Below are 18,874 nucleotides of genomic sequence, written 5' to 3' on the forward strand. Positions count from 1 at the left end.
TAACCCTTGAGTCATATACGGGTATTTTTTTTACCCCCTTGTCTGAGATGTCTTCCTCATTTGCAGTGCTATCAGAAGACTTGGCACCATGGCCTTGGTATTCAGCAGTTTATCTGTGCCCAGCAGATGTTGAGCTTTACAGGCCAGCTCTGTGTTTGGTGAGAGTGGGATGGCTAGGCTGTGTCGGCGGACCTTGCTCTCAGGTCTTGAGCCCACCTAGTCCAGCCACATCCTGGCCACCTCACTATAGAGACTGCACTTGGGAGCCCACTACACTCCCCTGGCCTCTGACCAGACCCATCAGGAGCAGGGACAGGGTGGGGCTCTGCCTTGTTACCCTCCCTCTCAGGCTGCTGCCTCACCCTGCAGCCTCCCCTCCATCCCTGCCCCTGCTCCCCGTGACCTCCAGGCAGCTCTTTGTGTTGACTCTGTTGTGAACTAAGGGCCCCAGCCCAGCTCCTCCACCTCTGACTTCATCTTGAGCCCCAAAGTCCTGGCTCCCACAACCTCCCACCCAGCATCCCTTCCTGGACCTCTGATAGGCAGCTCACAGCCACATTGCTGAAAGGAGAATTTTTGACCCTCAGTTCAGTTCAGTTCAGTCATTCAGTCATGTCCGACTATTTGTGACCCCATGAATCGCAGCACTCCAGGCCTCCCTGTCCATCACCAACTCCCAGAGTTTACCCAAACTCATGTCCATCGAGTTGGTGATGCCATCCAGCCATCTCATCTTCTGTCGTCCCTTTCTCCTCCTGCCCCCGATCTCTCCCAGCATCAGGATCTTTTCCAATGAGTCAGCTCTTTGCATGAGGTGGCCAAAGTACTGGAGCTTCAGCTTCAGCATCAACCCCTCCAAAGAAATCCCAGGGCTGACCTTCAGAATGGACTGGTTGGATCTCCTTGCAGTCCAAGGGACTCTCAAGAGTCTTCTCCAACACCACAGTTCAAAAGCATCAATTCTTCAGCGCTCAGCTTTCTTCGCAGTCCAACTCTCACATCCATACATGACTGCTGGGAAAACCATAGCCTTGACTAGATGAAAATTTGTTGGCAAAGTAATGTCTCTGCTTTTCAACATGCTATCTAGGTTGGTCATAACTTTTCTTCCAAGGAGTAAGTGTCTTTTAATTTCATGGCTGCAGTCACCATCTACAGTGATTTTGGAGCCCCCAAAAATAGTCTGACACTGTTTCCACTGTTTCCCCATTTATTTCCTGGCACTCAGCAAATGGCACTGCATTCATGCTGTGAGGCAGGAGGCCCAATGGGAGCAGTCCTCTCTCTGCAGACCCGTGGCTCAACCTCTAGGCTCACTCCTGATCTGAGGGCTTCTTTTCCCTCCGCATCCCCCACCTCCTCCTACATTTCTGTCAGGACCTCTGCACAGATCCTGAGGACTCCTGAACTTCCCCTGTCCCTCTTGCACAGCCTGCTTTCCAGTGATAGTTTGGAAAACCCCACCCCACCCAGATGCCTCCAGGGGCTTCCCGTCACCCCAGAACAAAGTCTAACGCTTGAAAGTTTCCCCATGTGGCCTGGCTGCTCTGGCCCCTCCTCCGCAGGCTCCTATCTCTTCAGCTGGCCCCGCTGGCCTTCCCACCGCCCCTTGTACTTGAAAGATGTGTCTTCCTCAGTCCTTTTCTCCTTCTGCTCCTTGTGCCCGGATGTGCCACCCAGACCTGCACACAGCCTGCCTCTGCTAAGACCGTGCCAGGCACTGGGGTGCCCGTCCTTGCCTGGCCCCATGCCCTTCGTAGGTGCTGGCTGATTCCTAACTGTGTCATTTGTAGCCTGTCAGGCAGTGGCACCACATGTGGTCACACCGCGTGTGTTTCCATCTCAACACCTGTGTGGCACGCAGTAGGTCTACATGAATAGCTGCCATTCGCATGGGTGGTTCATTGTTGAAAGCCAGTTTTCTTTGGTTATTTGTGAATTTTGACAGTTTCCTGTGTTTTACTGGTTATTTGCTGTTTACAACCCGCTGGAAATGGCCTCCCACTCTACCTTCCATTGAAAACTTTTACTTGAAGTTTCTCCCGTTCGTTTTATTTCAATGTTTATTTAGTTGGACTGTGTGATGGCTAATTTTGTGGATTAACTTGACTAGTTCACAGGACCCACATATTTGATCAAACACTAATTGAAAGGATGAAGGTGTTTGAAAAATGTGCTTAACATTTAAATCAGTAGATGTTGAATAAAACAGATTGTTCCACATGGGTGGGCCTCATCTAATCAGTTGGTTCCCCAAGGAAGAAGGGATTATAGCTTTGGACTCAAGCTGTAGCACCACCTCTTCCCTCGGTCTCTGGGCAGCTAGTTGCTTAAAATCTCTCTCCCCTGTATGTTCATAGCGATGCCCATGTGTGCGCTCACCTGTTTGTCTCAGACATTTATTCTCTGAAGAACCCTGACTGATACAGACTTTTTTAGGTCGCACACTTCAGCCACTCTGTCTCTCATAGCATTTAACTTTGCTTACTGTGAGTTTCTCTTTATAGATTAAATTTTTCTCTCTCTGTCAGCAGATTTATCAATGTTATTTTTAAAGTTCCTGGCCGTGGTGTCATTCTGAGAAAACGCCTGTTTACCCCAGCAGAACGTAAATAGTCTCCCATCGTTTCCTTTGGTCTGAGTTTTGATTTGCATTGATGCTGCTGGTCCTGACCTTGCTTTTGTCCTGATGGTGAGAGCAGGGGTCCCGATTCTTTGCTCTTCCATCTCCAGGCTCTCTTTTGAGGTCTTGTCCCACCACAAGTCATCCAGAATAAACTCAGCAACATGGGCCTGGCCGTGGGCCAGGAACGGACGTGGGCCCTGGCTGGAGTGTGCAGGTGGGCTCACACCCAGGTCTGGGGAGGCCTCGGTCCACAAGCCTTGGGGAGCAGGACTGGCTGAGACTGTTCCCCTCAAACACCAAGGGATGGGCGGGCAGTTGAACCCTGTGCAGGTGGCTGAGAAGTGGCTCCCACACCCTGGCACCAGGCTTGTCAGGCCTTGATTTAGGTGAGGGAGGGCGGATGGCTGCTGTTTGCTGCCTCGGCTGGGAACAGACGTTCGTGGCCCTGGAGGAGGGTGTGCAGGCAGGCGGGCTGCAGAGTGAGAGGGTAATGGCCCCATTGCTCACGGCAGAGTGGAGCCTGGGGCCGTGGTAGTGCCGGAAAGGGAAATGCTGGCCAAGCGGAGGCCTGGGGCACCTGCCTCGTTCAGATAGGCCTCCGGGCAGATGAAAGGGGAAGTCTGCTGGCAAGCGGCTGGTGCGCTTTCCTGTGGTTAGGGGAGCTTGGTGCTAGGAGGGATGTGGGGAGCTTGTGGGTGAAAGCTCACTTCACGCTGTGCTTTGAGGCATTCTGTGAAAGTGTTTGTTGGACAAAAAAGAGCTCAAGTCCAGACCTCTTGGCTCAGACTGGCGCCCGCAGGCTCAGGGGTCACATCTGTGGGCCTTGGGGCCCCACAGCCCTCCCGGCCTCCCAGGGCCTGCAGGTGGGGTTCCAGGGCTTGAGCCCCTGGGAGGGTGGGGCCAGGAGCGTAGGCCTGGGGACCGTGGGGGGTGGCATGAGGCTGCACAGGGGCTCCTGGGGAGCGGCCACTTGGGGCCCACGAGCGAGCCTTCCTTGGAGGCTCTGAGACCCTCAGCCCTCTGGCCAGACGTTGCTTCCTCCCTTCACACAGGCCTCAGTGGCTGCAGGTGCTAGAACTGCCAGTCCCACTGTCCAGGCTGGGGCAGGCAGCCCCTAGGGCCCCCAGAGGGGGGGACACAAGCGGAAAGTCGGCACCAGGCGTGGACGGCTGTGAGCAGCGTGCGTGGCCAGCGTGGGCTCCAGATGCGAAATTGTAGATTTCATTCTCTCGCATTATTATGTTTTATTTTGCTGCCTCGGGTCTTCGCTGAAGCCCGTGGACTTTCTGTTTGTGCTGTGGGATCAGTTGCTGCCTGGCGTATTGGTTCCCCAACTAGGGGTTGAGCCCATGTTCCCTTTGAAGCAAGGCCGATTCTTAACTGCAGGGCCACCAGGGAAGCCCTATCCCATTTCTGATGTAACAGGAACCCACGGTGGGGTTTGAGCAGGGGTTGCCCGATGAATGTAGGGTTGGAAAGACCCTGCTGGCTGTGGGCTGGGGAGCAGCTTCAGCCCAGCTTTGGAGACAACTTCGAGGTGTCCTTTGGGGCCCACTTGGCAGGTGGTCACTCACTGAGATGGGAAGAGTGGGCGAGGGGGCGGTCTGAGGAGGGCCGTCACTATGGGGACACTCTGGTCAGGCAGGGACATGGTGGCCCTTGGTCTCCGTCTCTCCATGCGTACCTGCTGGCATCTGCCACACATGGTCTCTGCTCACACGGAGTATCAGGAGACCCTGTGCTCTTGGGGTTCGCTTTCTGGGATAGAAAGATGACCTACTGGTGTGATGAGTGTGTGACCCGTAGAATGTGCAGGAAGGGGGGGAGCAAAGACCTCAGCATGGAAGGGAGCAGGCAGGGGCAGCAGGACAGGAGGCCGGGCAGGGAGGGGGTACCACAAGGAGCCCAGGACCTGCAGATGAGCTTCTGATAATTGCGAGGCACTTTCTGGCTGTGGACCAGCTGAGGCCTCATCTGAGATCTTGAGACAGGGCTGCTCACTGCCGGAAGGAGAGGGCTGCAGAGGGCACAGGGCAGTGGGTGGGTGGCTGACCGGAGGAATCCCCCGAGGACCCACAGGCATGGCGACTGCCCCCATCAGGGCAGCAGGTCTGCCACGGCGGCAAGTGTGGCTTCCTGGTGGAGGTTACAGGCAGAGGGCAAGGTCTGTGGCTCCCCTGGAATGGGCTGCCACGAGGAAGGGAATCAGTTCCCAGGGTTTGCACCTGAGCCCTGGGAGGACAGGGGCCTTGGCCGGGAGGACACACAGCCTTGCCTGGAGCAATTAATGGCCTTGGGTGGGAAGGGCTGATCTGGAGAGACAGTTGGTGTCTTTATTTTTGTGGCTGCAGCAAATCACTGCAAACATTTGCTCCCTACACGGTGAGGGGACTAGTCTGAAACAGCCTCGCTGGGCCTTGGTGAGCATGGTAATGGCTGCCTGCCCTCCAGAGACCCCAGGGAGGCTCTGCATCAGCCCTTTCGCCCTCAGAGGTGCAACCCAGCTCACGGCCCCTCCTGCACCCTCAGAGTCGGCAGACTTGTGTCCTGCGTCCGCCTCTCAGGCCTCCTGCTCAGCCAGCCCCCGCCTCCTCCTGTGAGGGCCTGGGGATGGCTCCAGGCCAAGGTCCCAGGCCCCTGTCCTGTCTCAGAGGCCAAGCTCGGCCCTGACTTGGAGGCTGCAGGATCAGGACTGGTGTCCTTAGGGCGGGTCGGCCTGCTCTCTAGAACTGTGGTGCTGGGAGTATTGGGAGTGAGATGTGTTGCTGACCTCCAGGCCTGACACACGGAGTAAGGTCCGTGACTAGGATGAGAGACGAGCAGGAGCTGCGGACAGGTGCTGCTGGCCATATGCCAGGTGTGGGGGCCGGATGGGGGCCAAGGGGGAAGACCAGTACCAGGGGGAGCCAAGCAGTGAGCAGGGGAACTGACCTGTGAGCAGGGAGAATCAGAACCAAGCAGTGAGCAGGGGAACCAGCCCGTGAGCAGGGGAATGAATGGTGTAGAGTCTGGAGCCGGCAAGAGGAGCGACACCGTGTCCAGCACTGGGGCTGGCCAGAGACAGGACGCCCTCCTCCTGGTTTGAGAGGGGAGGCCAGACAGGACCCGCCCGAGGCCAGCACCGAGGAAGGGTGTTTGCCACACTGGCCTCCCTGCCTGGGCCCAGGGTCACACCTGCCTGCCGTGGGAACTCTGGACAGTGGCAGGAGGGCCAGGAGTGACCAGGAGCTGGCCAGTGCCAGCGTCTTCTCCAAGTCCTTTCAGGCAGCGCTTTCCTCCACACTCTGCCCTCCGTGAGGGGCGTGAGGGGTGCCTCCTCCCCGTGTGATGGGGACTCTGTGTGCCCAGCCTCTCCCACTCCCACCACTTAGGGCCATCTCCTGTGTGTGGGCGTGCACACACACACCTGAGTGGTGTGTGGGCACATGTGCTTTCGTGTCTCTGAGTGTGAACCCATGTGTGTGCAGACCTTAGCATGTGTGCCCACAGGCATGTGCCTCGCATTTGTCTGTGTCTGCACACCTGTAGGCGTGCTTGTGTGCAGGGTGCGGCCCCACCTGTAGGTGCACACGTGTGAGGGCTGCGTGTGTGCGCACCCGTGTGCGCAGGTGTGGACACACGCAGCTGGAGTGCCCAGTCCCTTCAGTGCAGCAGGCTCGGCATCCTCCTCCCGAGGCAGCCTCCTGCTGTGTGCCCGACCCTGCCCGCCTCTCCTGTGTGCGTGGACCTGCCCAGGTGTTTGCCCTTGGCCTCCTGGGTGCTCGCCCCTGGAAGGTCTGAGGGCTGGGCCACAGAAATGGGAGGCAGGAGGGAGGACCAGGCTCTTTATGTGGCAGATGGTGGGCGGGGAGGTGGAGGGGCTGCAGCCGAGACCACTGGCTCTGGGGCTGCAGGGCCAGCCGGGGGCCTCCGCTCTGCCCCATGATGCCCTCCTCTTGGGCTGGGGGCTGGGCTTTGTGGTGGACTGAGTGTGGGGCCGCAAGGCCTCTGTGCACAGGGTGGGGTCCAGCGTGGGCTCCTCTGCCCTCCGGGAGCAGCAGGCAGCGTGGAGGCCAGGTCCTTCCATGTGGAGCCAGCGTCTGCTCTCCGGAGCTACTTCACCTGCAGCAAGAGCCTGCGGGTCAGGAAGGGGCTGGGGCCCCCAGGCCCAGGGCCCCTGGCCAGCCGAGCTGGGGGCCCCACCTCCCCATGGCCCTGGGAAGTGGGTCCTAGCACCTGTCCTACTCCAGGGCTGAGGGAGCGGCTCCCTCAGAAACCCTGGCCCACCCTAGGGGCCCTGGCCCTGGATGTAGGGCCCCGCCTGCCTGGGCCACCTGCCTTGATGAAGGTGACGAAGCCGCTGTAGACCACAGTGGCGAGGAAGAGGGCCAGGAAGGTGAGCCAGAGGGGGCTGGCGTCCTCTGCATCTGCGCTGTCGTCGCTGCTCTCGTCCTGGCTCCAGGGCGGCCAGGTGGCCAGGCCTGCGGGGGAGCGGGCGCTGCTGAGGCCTCGCCCACACCCACCCCAGCACACGGCAGGCTGCTGACCACGAGGGGTCTGCCCGAGGGGCACGGCCACAGGCCCCCACACGGCACCACTGGCACTGGGGCCCCATGTGAACAACCTTCTCCCTGCAGGGCACGGACGGGGCACAGAGGGGCCACAGGGCCTGACTAGGCACAGAGCTGGATGGGGCACACAGCACGGTGGGGTAGACGGCCTGAAGCCGGCCTTCCTGCCAGCATGAGTGCGGGCGGCGGGTAGGCGGCCCCAATGCCGACGTGGATCCTCAGGTCCCACCCTGCAGGCTGCAGCGACAGCCGCTCGCAGAAGCAGCTGCTGTGTGAGGGTGAAAGGTGAGGCCGGGCTGGTGTTCCAGCAGGAGGAACGGTGTCATGAGGGCTCTGAGTCGGGAGAGTGGACGGGAGCCTTGCGTCCTGCAGTGGGGAGCTGTCGAGGGGCCGCACAGGAGGCCAGGACAGGCCGAGGCTGGGAGCTAGAGGCTTTAAGCCAGGGCCGAGTCTGTGCATCAGAAGTCAGTCTTGCTGGACCTAGGGCCGGGGCAGGATGGGCCGGCCAGCTCAGAACCCTCGTGTGGAGCCGTGCTTCAGTCCGGTGGGAGGGCCCGGGGCAGGGAGGAAGTGCTAAGTCCCGGGACCCATCACCCGGCCCGCACTTCCTAGTCCCTCTTTCCCTGAGCACTCATTCCCTGGAGGTCCTCCTTGAGCCTGACCAGAGCTGCGGGGGGTGGGGTCTGCAGGGCTGCCGTCCAGGAGCCACTGGCCACGGCACAGAAGTGGGCGTGGAAGCTTGCTCGCCCTCTGTGGAATCTAGTGGTGGGAGAGCGGTGCGTCTTGGTCTCTGTCTGCCTCAGTTTTCCGCTAATGAGGTCATATTGTGTTCTACAAAGTTATGGATCCATGATTCATTGGAAAATTTTTCAAAGGCAGCAGCCCTTTGCCATGGAGAACCTGAAGGAACCTGTTCTAGACACACGGGATGCAGGGGTGAGTGGTCTGGGGGTCGGTGAGGTGGCTAAATGCGATGACAGGACCCCCTGGATGCTCCATGGCCCAGCTATGGAGGTCAGGGAGGTCTTCTCAGACACATGGGATGAGAAGGCGGGAAAGAGTTCGGGTTGGAGAAGCCACATTGAGAAGAGCTGCAGGAGAGCAAGGTCACGCCCCTTCACCCGTCTCTGCTGGGGCAGGACGTGCCAGCGGGCAACCCTTTGGGAAGAGCCCATGAAACCGCGGGGCAGGTTGCTTTTCTCAAGGCAACAGGAGCCACTCACAGAGCTTAAGCCGAGAGCACAATGGCAATCGTTTTCAGCTCCGAGGTCGGGGTCACCCATGGCCTAGCTCTATTTGGTGTTTCCATTCTGACTGCAGGTGAAGGTTTTCTGCTTCCTTGCACGCCGAGGGTGTCTTGACTGCGCGCCGGACATGGTGCACAGACATAAAGTGAGCGTGAAGTCGATGGCGCGTGTATACTCCCGAGGAGTGAGCGCACACTCTCCCCTGTTGGGCAGGGAGGTTGAGGAGCTGTGTTTTCACCAGGAGTTGAGTTGGGCTGGGTGGTGGGTTCCTTGGCTACTGGCTCCCGGCATGGGAGTGGGGTGAGGCTCCTCCTCCTGGTGGGAATGGCTCTGAGCCTGGGCCTCTCCGGCTGTGGCCCCACCTGCTCTCAGGGGCTGCTTGCAGCAGAATCCCTGGGTGAAGGGTCAGTGGGCCCAGGGGATTTTTCAGGGGCTTGCCTGTACCCACATCCTGGGCCAGCCTGTGTGGAAACTAAACCCTGGCTGGTTCCTTCACGTCCCTCTCGTCTCACGGATGTCCAGGCCTCTGTCCACCTGTGTTGAGGATGAGGATAACTGCCAGCAGCCTCTTCTGACCTAGGAATTTGGGCCAGTTGGACACTGAGTCCTCGGCTCATTTGAGACTTTAAATAAACATGATTTTTATGGTTTATTTGGCATTGACCTTTTGCTACCACATGAGTGGCTGACCTGCAAGCTTCTACATCCTAAGTGGGAGCAGAGCTGTGATGGGTGTTGGAAGGCCGCCTTGGCAGCTGAGAGGAGAGTGGGCTGAAGGGGACAGCCCTGGGCAGGAGGACTGGGGTGGGGTCTTTGGACAGAAGGTGCCGATTCGAGGGGCACAGGACTTGGGCGGGTAGCTTGGCTTCTGTGATGACAGAAGGCAGAGGGCCCCGGCCTCAGTTTGGGGGGCCGGGGTGATGCAGGCTTTCGGGAGACGGGGCCAGTGGTTGAGGAGCCTGGGGCCCCAGAGCAGGAGCAGGAAGCAGAGGCCAGGGGCCCCAGGGGGAGCCTTCCAGCTGCTACTTTGTGAAAATGACCACCGCAGCTGCAGGCCTGGGCCAAGCTGCTAGTGGCCTCCTTTGAGAAGAGGGCAGTGGTGGTGGGCTGGGCCTGGAACCGAGACAGAGGGGTAGCCTTCAGATGCAGGTGGACGGGGCGGGATGGGAAGGGCATGGGAGTCCTTCAAGGAAAGCAGCAGGCCCCTCAGGCAGCATTGCTAGAGCTGGAGGGTAGCTGGCCCAGCGAGGAGCTGCCGTCCCGGCTGTGGAGACCCGGCTGCCTTACAGGGAGTGGCTCTGGCCATCCTCCTCTGGTCTGGAGGAGGGCCCACCAAGGAAGGCCCGGCGGCTGGTCAGCTCTGGGGCCGGGGCTGGTGCCGGCTGTGGCCCCCTGGAGTGGGGCTTTCCCTCCACCCCTCCAGGGGCCCTGGGGTCTGGCCAGGCCTCCCACAGCCTCTGCCACTCGCCCTGGTATAGGGCATGGCTCTGGCTGCTGGGCATAGCTTTGGTCCCCGCAGGAAAGTGGGAGGTTTGGGTCAAGCCTCTGGGGGAGGCCGGTGCAGAGTGTCCTGTGACTCGAGGCTGTGCAGTGCCCGGGCTCTGTCAGGCGGCCGGTCCGGGGTGGGGGTGGGTTGGGTCTACAGGAGGAGGCCCTACGGGGTGTGTGGGGTGGGGGAGTGGGTGGGGGGCCTGCTGTGGGGTGCGTGGTGGGGGTGGGTATGGGCATGCTCTGGTGGCCCCCCGGGCACCCTGCGTGGCCTTCAGGGTGCAGCCTGCCAAGCCCATCTCTCTCGAGGTGTCAGGGCCTGGCTGTGGTCTGCATGTCTGCCCCACTCGGCGTGGGGCCCACAGCAGCTCAGGCCTGCAGGCTAGGTCCCGGACCCTGGGTAAGCCTAGCCTTTCTCTCCCAGTGCCCACTGCCTCTGGGCCCCATCAGACACCTTCCCTGCCAGCCCCTGCACTGGGCGGCCTGGACGCCTGCCGGCCCGTGAGTTCTGCCGCCTCCCTGACTGGTGTGTCCACCGCAGTCTTGCGGGGCTGGGCTGCATGCTGCGGTGTTGGGGGAGGACACCTCAGAGGGGAGGGAGAGCTCTGGGCCCCCAGACCCCCTCCTCTGTGGCACCTGGCCCTGTGTTCCTCCAGGAGGCCTACGGTCAGGGGCTGCTGTGGGTGTGTGCGAACCAGACCCCTCTGGGAGCCCAAGTCCAGCCCCCAGGCCTGGGCATACCTGGCCTCTCGGGTGCTGACTGGGCTCCTCGAAGGCTGGGGGGCTTGGGAGCTGGGGAGACTTGGACGCCCCCAGAGGGCAGCTGTTGAGGATGGCCGCTCTCACCCCCAGCCCAGGGCAGGCCCCTGCTTTGTGCCCTGTGGCGGGCACATCTTGGTGGGAAATGGCTGCTTGGGTTGTGGGGGGTGGGCAACATCTCTCGCCCTTCCTGGACCGGCATGCAGCGTGTGGACATGTGTCCGGGGCCAGCAGGGCAGCTGTTAGGCTTCCAGAGCCCTGGGGCCCCCGACACGGAGCGGCCGAGTCCTTGCTGCCCGGCACCTCTGGGGCTGCCCCTCCACTTCCTGCCCTGTGTTCTGGCCGCTCAGATGGAGCCCTGGGCCCATGTGACTCACCACCAGTGTCCAGGCTGCAGCTGCCATTGAGGAGCGTCCGGGAGGCCTCGTGGCTGACCACACAGGTGTAGGTGGACCCCACATGGTCCAGGGGGCTGGAGACATGTAGGACACTCCAGGTGTGGAATGAGGCATGCCCAGACTGGGCTGTGGTGTGCGCTGTGGCAAACTGGGAAGGCTCCACTTCTTGCTGGCCCTCCAGCCATGTGAGGAGGATGTCCACGGGTGAGAAGCCGGACACCTCGCACAGGAGCCAGGCAGGGGAGAAGGGGCCAGGCGTGGTCAGAGTGCGGAGGGTCAGATTGCCGGGCACTGAGGCAGCTGTGGGGAGAAGCCATGGTATGCTCGTGAGCTGGAGCTCCAGGGGGTGGGTCCCCGGGGGAAGGAGGTGGTCCGGGTGCTGCGGGGCCCGCGGCTGCCCTCACCATGCTCTCTCTGTGCCGTCAGGGACACTGGTGACCGCAGGCCAGGGCCGCTCAGTGTGCAGGTGACGTTGGAGCCCGAGGCCCACAGGGACCTGGGCAGGGCCAGGCGGCTGCTGTGGCTCCAGGAGCCGTTCATGTGCGAGGTGGGTCTCTCCTCCACGGCCCCGCCATGGGGCTGCCCGTTCACCTCCCAGGAGAAGTGGGCATCCAGCAGGGCCTCCCCTGTGGCCAGGCAGGTGAACTCTGCCTTGTCCAAAAGCCAGAGGCCCTGCGGGGGCGGGGGCAGCAGGCGGACGCTGGGGGCCTGGGTGTGGTTCTGACACTCTGTGGGGAGGCGAGGAGAGGTGTTGTCTTGGCTGGGGGGCAGGGGGGTTGAGGGCTGGCCAGTGGCACCCACCCAGCCCCAGGCCCGCCCTCTCCCGATAGACCCCTGGACTCTGTTGCTTCCAGCAGTGCAGAGGGCAGGGGTCCGCCCACCACTGGCCTGGGGTCTCTCTCGCAAGCAGGCTGTTTCCGGTGCCCCTGAAAGCACTCTGCCCTTCTCCCCCTCTGTCCCAAGGGACTGACCTCTGCAGGGGTCCTTTGGACACGCTAGTGTCGGGGCTTCTGTCTGGCTGTGGCTGGTGGCCGGCACTGTGAAGAGCGGGGGGAGTCAGGGTCTCCTCCAGGTGCCACAGACAGCCGGGGCTGAGGCCTCCCAACATCCTCAGCCCTAGGGGTGGCCGTCGCCTGGGGGTCGCCTCTGTCAGCGTCTGCGGCTCTGCTCTGGTCATGGTGGGACCCTGGCTGCCTGCTTGCTGGTTGCGAGTCTCTACGCTAAGTGCCTGGGGGCCGCCCTCGTGACCATCGGCAGCACAGCTTATGGCGAGAAGGACTCGTGAGCCACTGGCCATGGGTCTCTGACAGCCAGGGGTCAGCAACTTTTTCTATAAAGGCCCAGAGAGCAGATGTTTGAAGCTGTGCTGCCACCACACAGGGCTTCTGTCTGTCCCTCCTCCCGGTTCATCCCTCTAAGCTGGACAGGCCAGCCCCGGCTGTAGAGCTGGACAGGCAGCCCCGGCTGCAGAGCTGGACAGGCAGCCCCGGCTGCAGAGCTGGACAGGCAGCCCCGGCTGCAGGGATCTGGCTTCACGATGCATCTGGCCTCCAGGCTGTGCTCAAGCTGCACTGTGTCTGGGTCAGGAGCCACGCCCTGAGGGGAGGGCTGGGCTCATGTGGTCAGCAGGCCCTGGGCCCCAGAGCAGGAGGGCTCAGCCTGTGCTCATGGAGCTCGGCCGCCTTCCTCAAGGCTGCTGGGCGGGTGGCGTGGCTGCAGCAGTCTGGTCAGGGCTGAAGGCTGATGCTCGGGGAGGGCTGGGCTGTGCACAGTACCCCCGACCCCGAGGTGACCCTCTGATCTGCAGGGCCCACCTCTCTCCTGACTTGCCCCGCCCTGTGTGCCTGACCAGGTCAGCCCACACCCAGGGGTCGTGCACATCGGTGGCAGATTCTGCCCTAGACTGTGGGCATCATGGCCCACAGGCTGGGTTGGGGGCCGCCCAGGGAGACATCACAGCCATGGTAGCCTCTTGGAGGGTCGCCAGCAGCCCAGGGGCTGGTGAGGGAACGGCCCAGCTCCCTCCAGCGGCTCCTGCTCTGGGCCAGGGGTGCACCAGGGTGAGGGGTGACTCTGGGCCCCAGCTGGGCACCCGGCACTCAGAGAAGCTGGTGCCAGGTGCAGGTGGGGGCAGGGCAGCCTGGTAGGCGGCACTGCTTCTGTGAGGGTCTCAGCTTCACACTCAGTTCCACACATGGGCTGGACCAGGGGAGTCCAGAGCTGGCCTGTGGGCCTCCCTCTCACCATGCTCCTCCCAGTGTGATCTGGGCACCTCACCCATCCATGAGGGGCTGAGGGCCACACAGAGGCCTGAGGTGGCATCTGCCAGTGCCTAGCCCAGGCCTGGCCCACAGTCGGTGCCCCTGAGCTCACTGCCCCACCTTCCTGGCTCAAGGCGTGACTTAAGGACTCGACGGAGAAGTCATGGAGGGCTGCCTGAAGATGGCAGTGGAGGGGCGGGCAGACAGGTATGCATGGATGTGCGTGGGCTGTGCACGGATGGGGCTGCTCACCTGGGCTGCTCTGAGTGGTGACGGCTTTACTGGAGCCCTCTGACCTGGATTTCAGAGACGGTGCTAGCGTGGTCGGGGTCAGAGTTGATGCAGAAACTAGGGGAGCAGGGGGCAGGTGAAGTCAGAGTGCACTGTGCCCTGGGGGGGGTGCTGCAAGCAGGAGGGGTGGGCTGGGCTCCCCTGGCCCCGCCCAGCCTCGGCCATGGGCGGAGCCTAGCTCACCTCTGGGGACCACCCTTGTGGTCCCGACGGTCTTTCCTCCCTTGGGGTGCTGGACTTCACACAGGTAGCCATCCGTCCCTTGAAAGGCGCTTGAGGAGTGCAGGGCCACCTGAGAGGAGGCCGACCACAAGCCGTCCCTCAGCACTTCGGGGAAGGTCCAGAACCTCTCGCTGCTGACCGTGCTGTTGTTGAGCTTCCAGGAGAAGCTGACAGAATTGGGCATGAAGTCCCGGGCCAGGCAGCCCAGGGCCACCGTGTTCTCATCAGACGGGGAGCTCACACAGGACACCAGGGGGAAGACTTTCGGGTGAGATTCACTTTCTGGGGACCCGAGAGAGGACACAAGAGAAGCGGGGGTGAGAGGCGTCTTGCTGGTCGGGGGTGTGGGCAGCTCCACCTTCTCTCTGGGACAGGGGAGCGGAGGGCACACTCGGCCCTGCCAGCCCACCCTCACCACCTGTGGCTCAGCCACTTGGGACCTGGCCCGGGGTCTGGGGTCATCAAGAAGACTGATACACTCAGGCCCCCAGTCCTCAGCACAACCAGATCACTGAGGTCAGCCCAGTGTTGGCCAGGACAGTCCAGCATGGCCAGCTCAGTCCAGCTAGACCCACCATGCTCAGCAGAGGTTAAGCAAGCCCAAAGCACCTCATCAGCTTGCCCAAGTCAAGCCCAGGCAGTGCCTTTCTGCCGGACCTGTCTCAGCCCACCATGGACAATCCAATTCAGCCAAGCACAGCCCAGCTCAAACCACCTCAGCCCAGTTCAGCTCAGCCCTGATCAACCCAACTCAGCTTAGCTTAACCTAGTTCAGACCAGCTCAGCTCAGCTCAACCCAGCTCAGCCCAGCCTGGCTCAACCTGGCTCAGCCCAGTTCAACTCGGCCCCGATCAACCCAACTCAGCTCAGCTTAACCCAGCTCAGCCTAGCTCAGCTCAGCTCAGTCCAGCTCACCCGGCTGGCCCAGCCCAGCTCAGCCCAGCTCAAGCCTGATGTGGGCAGCCCAGGGCTGCCCTCACAGACCTGAAAGCCCAGTGGTTCTGACGCAAAAGGGTAGGATCCCGGACCCGTGGCTTCGGCTAAAGCCCCTGGTCTGCGGACGATGACCAGCTGGACTCGCCCCTCCCAGCCTCTTCCCGCTTCTCCTCCTGGGAGCCTTCTTGCCCCTTCCCCTGGGTGCCCGGTGCCTCCGTCTCCACATCAGGCCCAGTCGGCCCTTCTCCCAGCCGTCAGTCACCGCCACCCTCCACTCTGGGTGAAAAGCTTGCTGGCGACTTTAGCTTCCCTAGAGCATCTCACAGGCTGAGGCATGCTTGCTTCCCTCAGACAGAGGCCCTGTCTCTGCTGAGCAGGCAGCGCGGCTTCTCTGGGAGGGGAGAGCCTGGGCACACGTCCCTGGGGCCTGGCTGTCTGGGTACGTGCTGTGGGCCTGAGTTCCTGCCCTGAGTCTAAAAGAGTCCTGGTGACTAACTGCTCTCTGGCAAATGTCCTCATTAAAAACCACGGGAAATGCCTCTTATCTGAGCCTGCTCCCAATTCTGTCTTTATTACAAAGTTCTGCTGAGAAAGAGGATACTCTCTAGCACACAGCGACCATCTGAACCCCAAACTTCACTGAACACCTAAGTGTGGACGCGGGAAGCGGTCCCTGTGGATGTGAAGCACCTGAGTCATTGGACAGCAGGGAAACAGTCTCCTAGAAACAGTCTTTAGGGAAAGTCAACCTGAGCAGGCTGGGCAGTGGTCACTTGAGGAACTCAGACAAATAGACCTCATGTGTCACAGAGTAGGGGTTGAAGACTGATTCCCCTTGATGTAAAAACAAACCCGTCTCATACAGAAGGTCCCTGACTCATGGCTCAGTGTTTACTCTGACTTTATGATGCTGTGAAAGCAATGCACGCTCAGGAGAAACCGCACTTCGAATTTCGGACTTCGATCTTTCCCACCTGGCGATATGCAGTCTGTCCTCTGCTGTGGAAGCTGGGCAGTGCGGTGGCTGCAGCCAAGACCTCCAGTGCTCAGGAGGGTGAGAAACTCACACTCACAGCCACCCTGGACCCTGACAACCGCTCTGTTTTTTTTTTTTTCTTTGCATTCAGTATTCAGTAAATTACACCAGACGATCTGCACTTTCCACTAATAACATAGGCTTGAGAACTTCCAGATATACAAGCTGGATTTAGAAAAGGCAGAGGAACCAGAGATCAAATTGCCAACATCCACTGGATCATAGAAAAAAAAAAAGCAAAAGAAGTCCAGAAAAACATCGACTTCTGCTTCACTGACTATGTAAAAACCATTGTGTGAATCACAACAAACTGTGGAAAACTCTTAAAGAGATGGGAATGGCAGCCCACCTCACCTGCCCCCTGAGAAACCTGGATGCGGGTCAACAAGCAGCTGTTAGAACTGGCCATGGAGCAGTGAACTGGTGCAAAGCCAGGACAGGAGTGTGTCTAGGCTGTATATTGTCACCCTGCGCATTTAACTTATGTGCCGAGTGCATCATATGAAATTCGCAGCTGGATGAGTCACAAACTGGAATCTAGATTGCCAGGAGAAATATTGACAACTCAGATATGCAGATGATACCACTCTAAAGGCAGAATGCAAAGAGGAACTAAAGAGACTCTTGATGAAGGTGAAAGAAGAGAGTGAAAAAGCTGGCTTAAAACTCATCAGTCAAAAATCTAAGACCATGGCATCCGGTCCCATCACTTCAGGGTAAATAGATGGGGAAAAAATGGAAACAGTGTCAGACTTTATTTTCTTGTTCTCCAAAATCACTGCTGACTGTGACTGCAGCCATGAAATTAAAAGGCGCTTGCTCCTTGGAAGGAAAGCTATGACCAACCTAGACAGCATATTAAAAAGCAGAAACATTACTTTGATGACAAATTCTGTCTAGTCAAAGCTACGGTTTTTCCAGTGGTCATGCATGGTTGTGACAGACCATAAAGAAGGCTGAGTGCTGAGAAATCAATGCTTTGGAACTGTGGTGTTGGAGAAGACTCTTGAGAGTCCCTTGGACTGCAAGGAGACCCAACCAGTCAATACCTAAAGGAAATCAGTCCTGAATATTCATTGGAAGGACTGATGCTGAAGCTCCAATATTTTGGCTGCCTGATGTGAAGAGCTGACTCATTTGAAAGAATCGGATGCTGAGAAAGTTTGAGGTCAGGAGGCAAAGGGGATGACAGAGGATGAGATGGCTGGATGGCATCACCGGCTCAATGGACATGAGTTTGAACGTGCTCTGGGAGTTGGTGATGGACAGGAAAACCTGGTGTGCTATAGTCCATGGGGTCATAAAAATCTGGACATGACTGAGCAATGGAGCAATGACAAGGCTTGAGTTAGATGATTTTACCCAAGTGTCAGTTAATGTAAGTGTTCTGAGCCTTTTAAGGCAGGCAAAGATAAGCCCTGGTGGTTGGCCTGTGAAGCACATTAAATGGAATTTCAAACTACTTTCAATTTATGTTGGGCTTATCAAGAAGTAACCAGATGTTAAGTTGAGGGGGTTTGTGCAGACGTCCCGGGCAGCAAGTCTGCCTGCACCAGCTCCTGCCTCTCACAGCTCGGCGCCTGGTCCCTGGCATGTCCCGTGGGCTCTCTGACCTGGGCGGATTCCTCCGAATGCCTTCGCTGCGCTAACTTGTGACCTGCCCACTGGCCTGGCGGTAGAAGCCAGGCCTGCGCATCCCCAGGTGCGGGCAGTCCCAGGAGACCCCCCAGCCTCGGCGAGCCTGGGGACTCAGAGCAGAGACTGTCCCTCCAGACGGTCCCGGGCCCTGCTGACTCCCACCCCACTGGGCACCCTCTCAGTCCCCCGGCTAGTAGTGTGACCAGAGTAACTCACGGCGAATGCCCGCGCTTCACCCCAAGGCTGTCCTGGGATGGGTGCCCGAAAGGCAGCCCTGAACATCCTGCAGCGAAGGCGCCGCACTGAGAAAGCTGCTTCATCGCCAGGAGGGGGCCGGCCAGCTGCGACTGTGAGCACACCCACAGTGCGCGTGGCGTGGGCACGGCCTCAGCTCAACCACCTTGAAGGAGCGGCTCATCAGAGAGTGCAGCAATGCACCGAGACAGTGCACCCGAGACAGGTGGCTTTCTTAAACATCGACTTTGAAAATGAAGATAAGTGAGCAGTTGATAGGCTCTGAGTGAAATACATTCAAACAGGCGCTGCGAACTGCGAGGAGCAGGAGCGCGCTCCCCGTGGAGCCCCAGGAGCCAGCCCCGCTGACGCCTGGTCCATGGGTCCTGCATCTCACTGGGAGACAGCCAGCTCCTGTGGTTCACACCTGCCTGTGCGTCTTGGTGGTCACGGCCCTCAGACAATCCTACGGGTCCTGGCCTGAGCCCCTCGGCCTGCGTGAGAGCCGCCCCCGCCCCCCCGCTGGAGGCGCCCTGCGTGCCGTGGAGCCCCTCACCCAATGTTCCCCTGTCTGATGGGTTGGGCCACAAAATGCCAGGAGCCAGCATGAGGAATCCCACCCGTGACAAGGTCATGTGGCAGAGGCCTTGATGGGCAAGGTGAATCAGGCCTCAGGGTTTCCCCCTGGTATTTCCTGAGCATGTACCCCGCAAAATAAGAATCTGCCTGCCTTATTGTACTTTTCTACTTTTCTGACGCTCTCTGGAAAAAGTTAATTCAGGGCTTCAGTCTCCTGCAAAAGAATGTCTCGGCTTAAAACCCCCTCTGATAACTCTCTAGCTTGCCTAACAGGTTCCCCCGGACCTCTTATAGCTTGCTTGCGAATTGCTTACAGCCCCCAACTGTGAGAGGCACAAAGCTTAAAGTATCTTAAAGACACAGAGCCTTTTTTAAAGAGCTAAAGATCATATTGGTGACGGATTTCACTGTTGACTCAATGATTGCTGCCAGGCCTCTATAATCTTTATCTTTTAGGCACCTGGGAGGATGTTAATCAATGTAATCAGGATATGGAAAAAGGTATATAGTAGTTTTGATGTTAGCAACACTAGACTTTAGAGTCGATTACTCTTCTTTTGTTGTGAATCACTGTTCTCCTTTCACTTGTTATAAACTGCTGTACCTTTG

At 59.4% G+C, this 18,874-nt stretch overlaps 2 gene segments (V, D, J or C); both read right to left on the bottom strand.

Moving 5' to 3' along the window:
- The window catches only part of LOC101107738 (immunoglobulin heavy constant epsilon-like), a 131,100-nt gene extending 113,140 nt beyond the window's left edge, over positions 1 to 17,960 (bottom strand). The window contains exon 1 of the C gene segment in view: positions 17,669 to 17,960.
- Positions 6,437 to 17,960, bottom strand: LOC132658099 (immunoglobulin heavy constant delta-like). The segment is given in 8 exon segments: positions 6,437 to 6,727; positions 6,944 to 7,086; positions 11,048 to 11,368; positions 11,473 to 11,796; positions 12,040 to 12,105; positions 13,582 to 13,677; positions 13,804 to 14,124; positions 17,689 to 17,960. Coding segments are annotated over 8 exon segments (1,326 nt in total).
- Positions 17,961 to 18,874: the final 914 nt, after the last annotated feature.

This window comes from Ovis aries, chromosome 18, assembly GCF_016772045.2.
Source record: "Ovis aries strain OAR_USU_Benz2616 breed Rambouillet chromosome 18, ARS-UI_Ramb_v3.0, whole genome shotgun sequence".
NCBI classification, from domain to species: domain Eukaryota; kingdom Metazoa; phylum Chordata; class Mammalia; order Artiodactyla; family Bovidae; genus Ovis; species Ovis aries.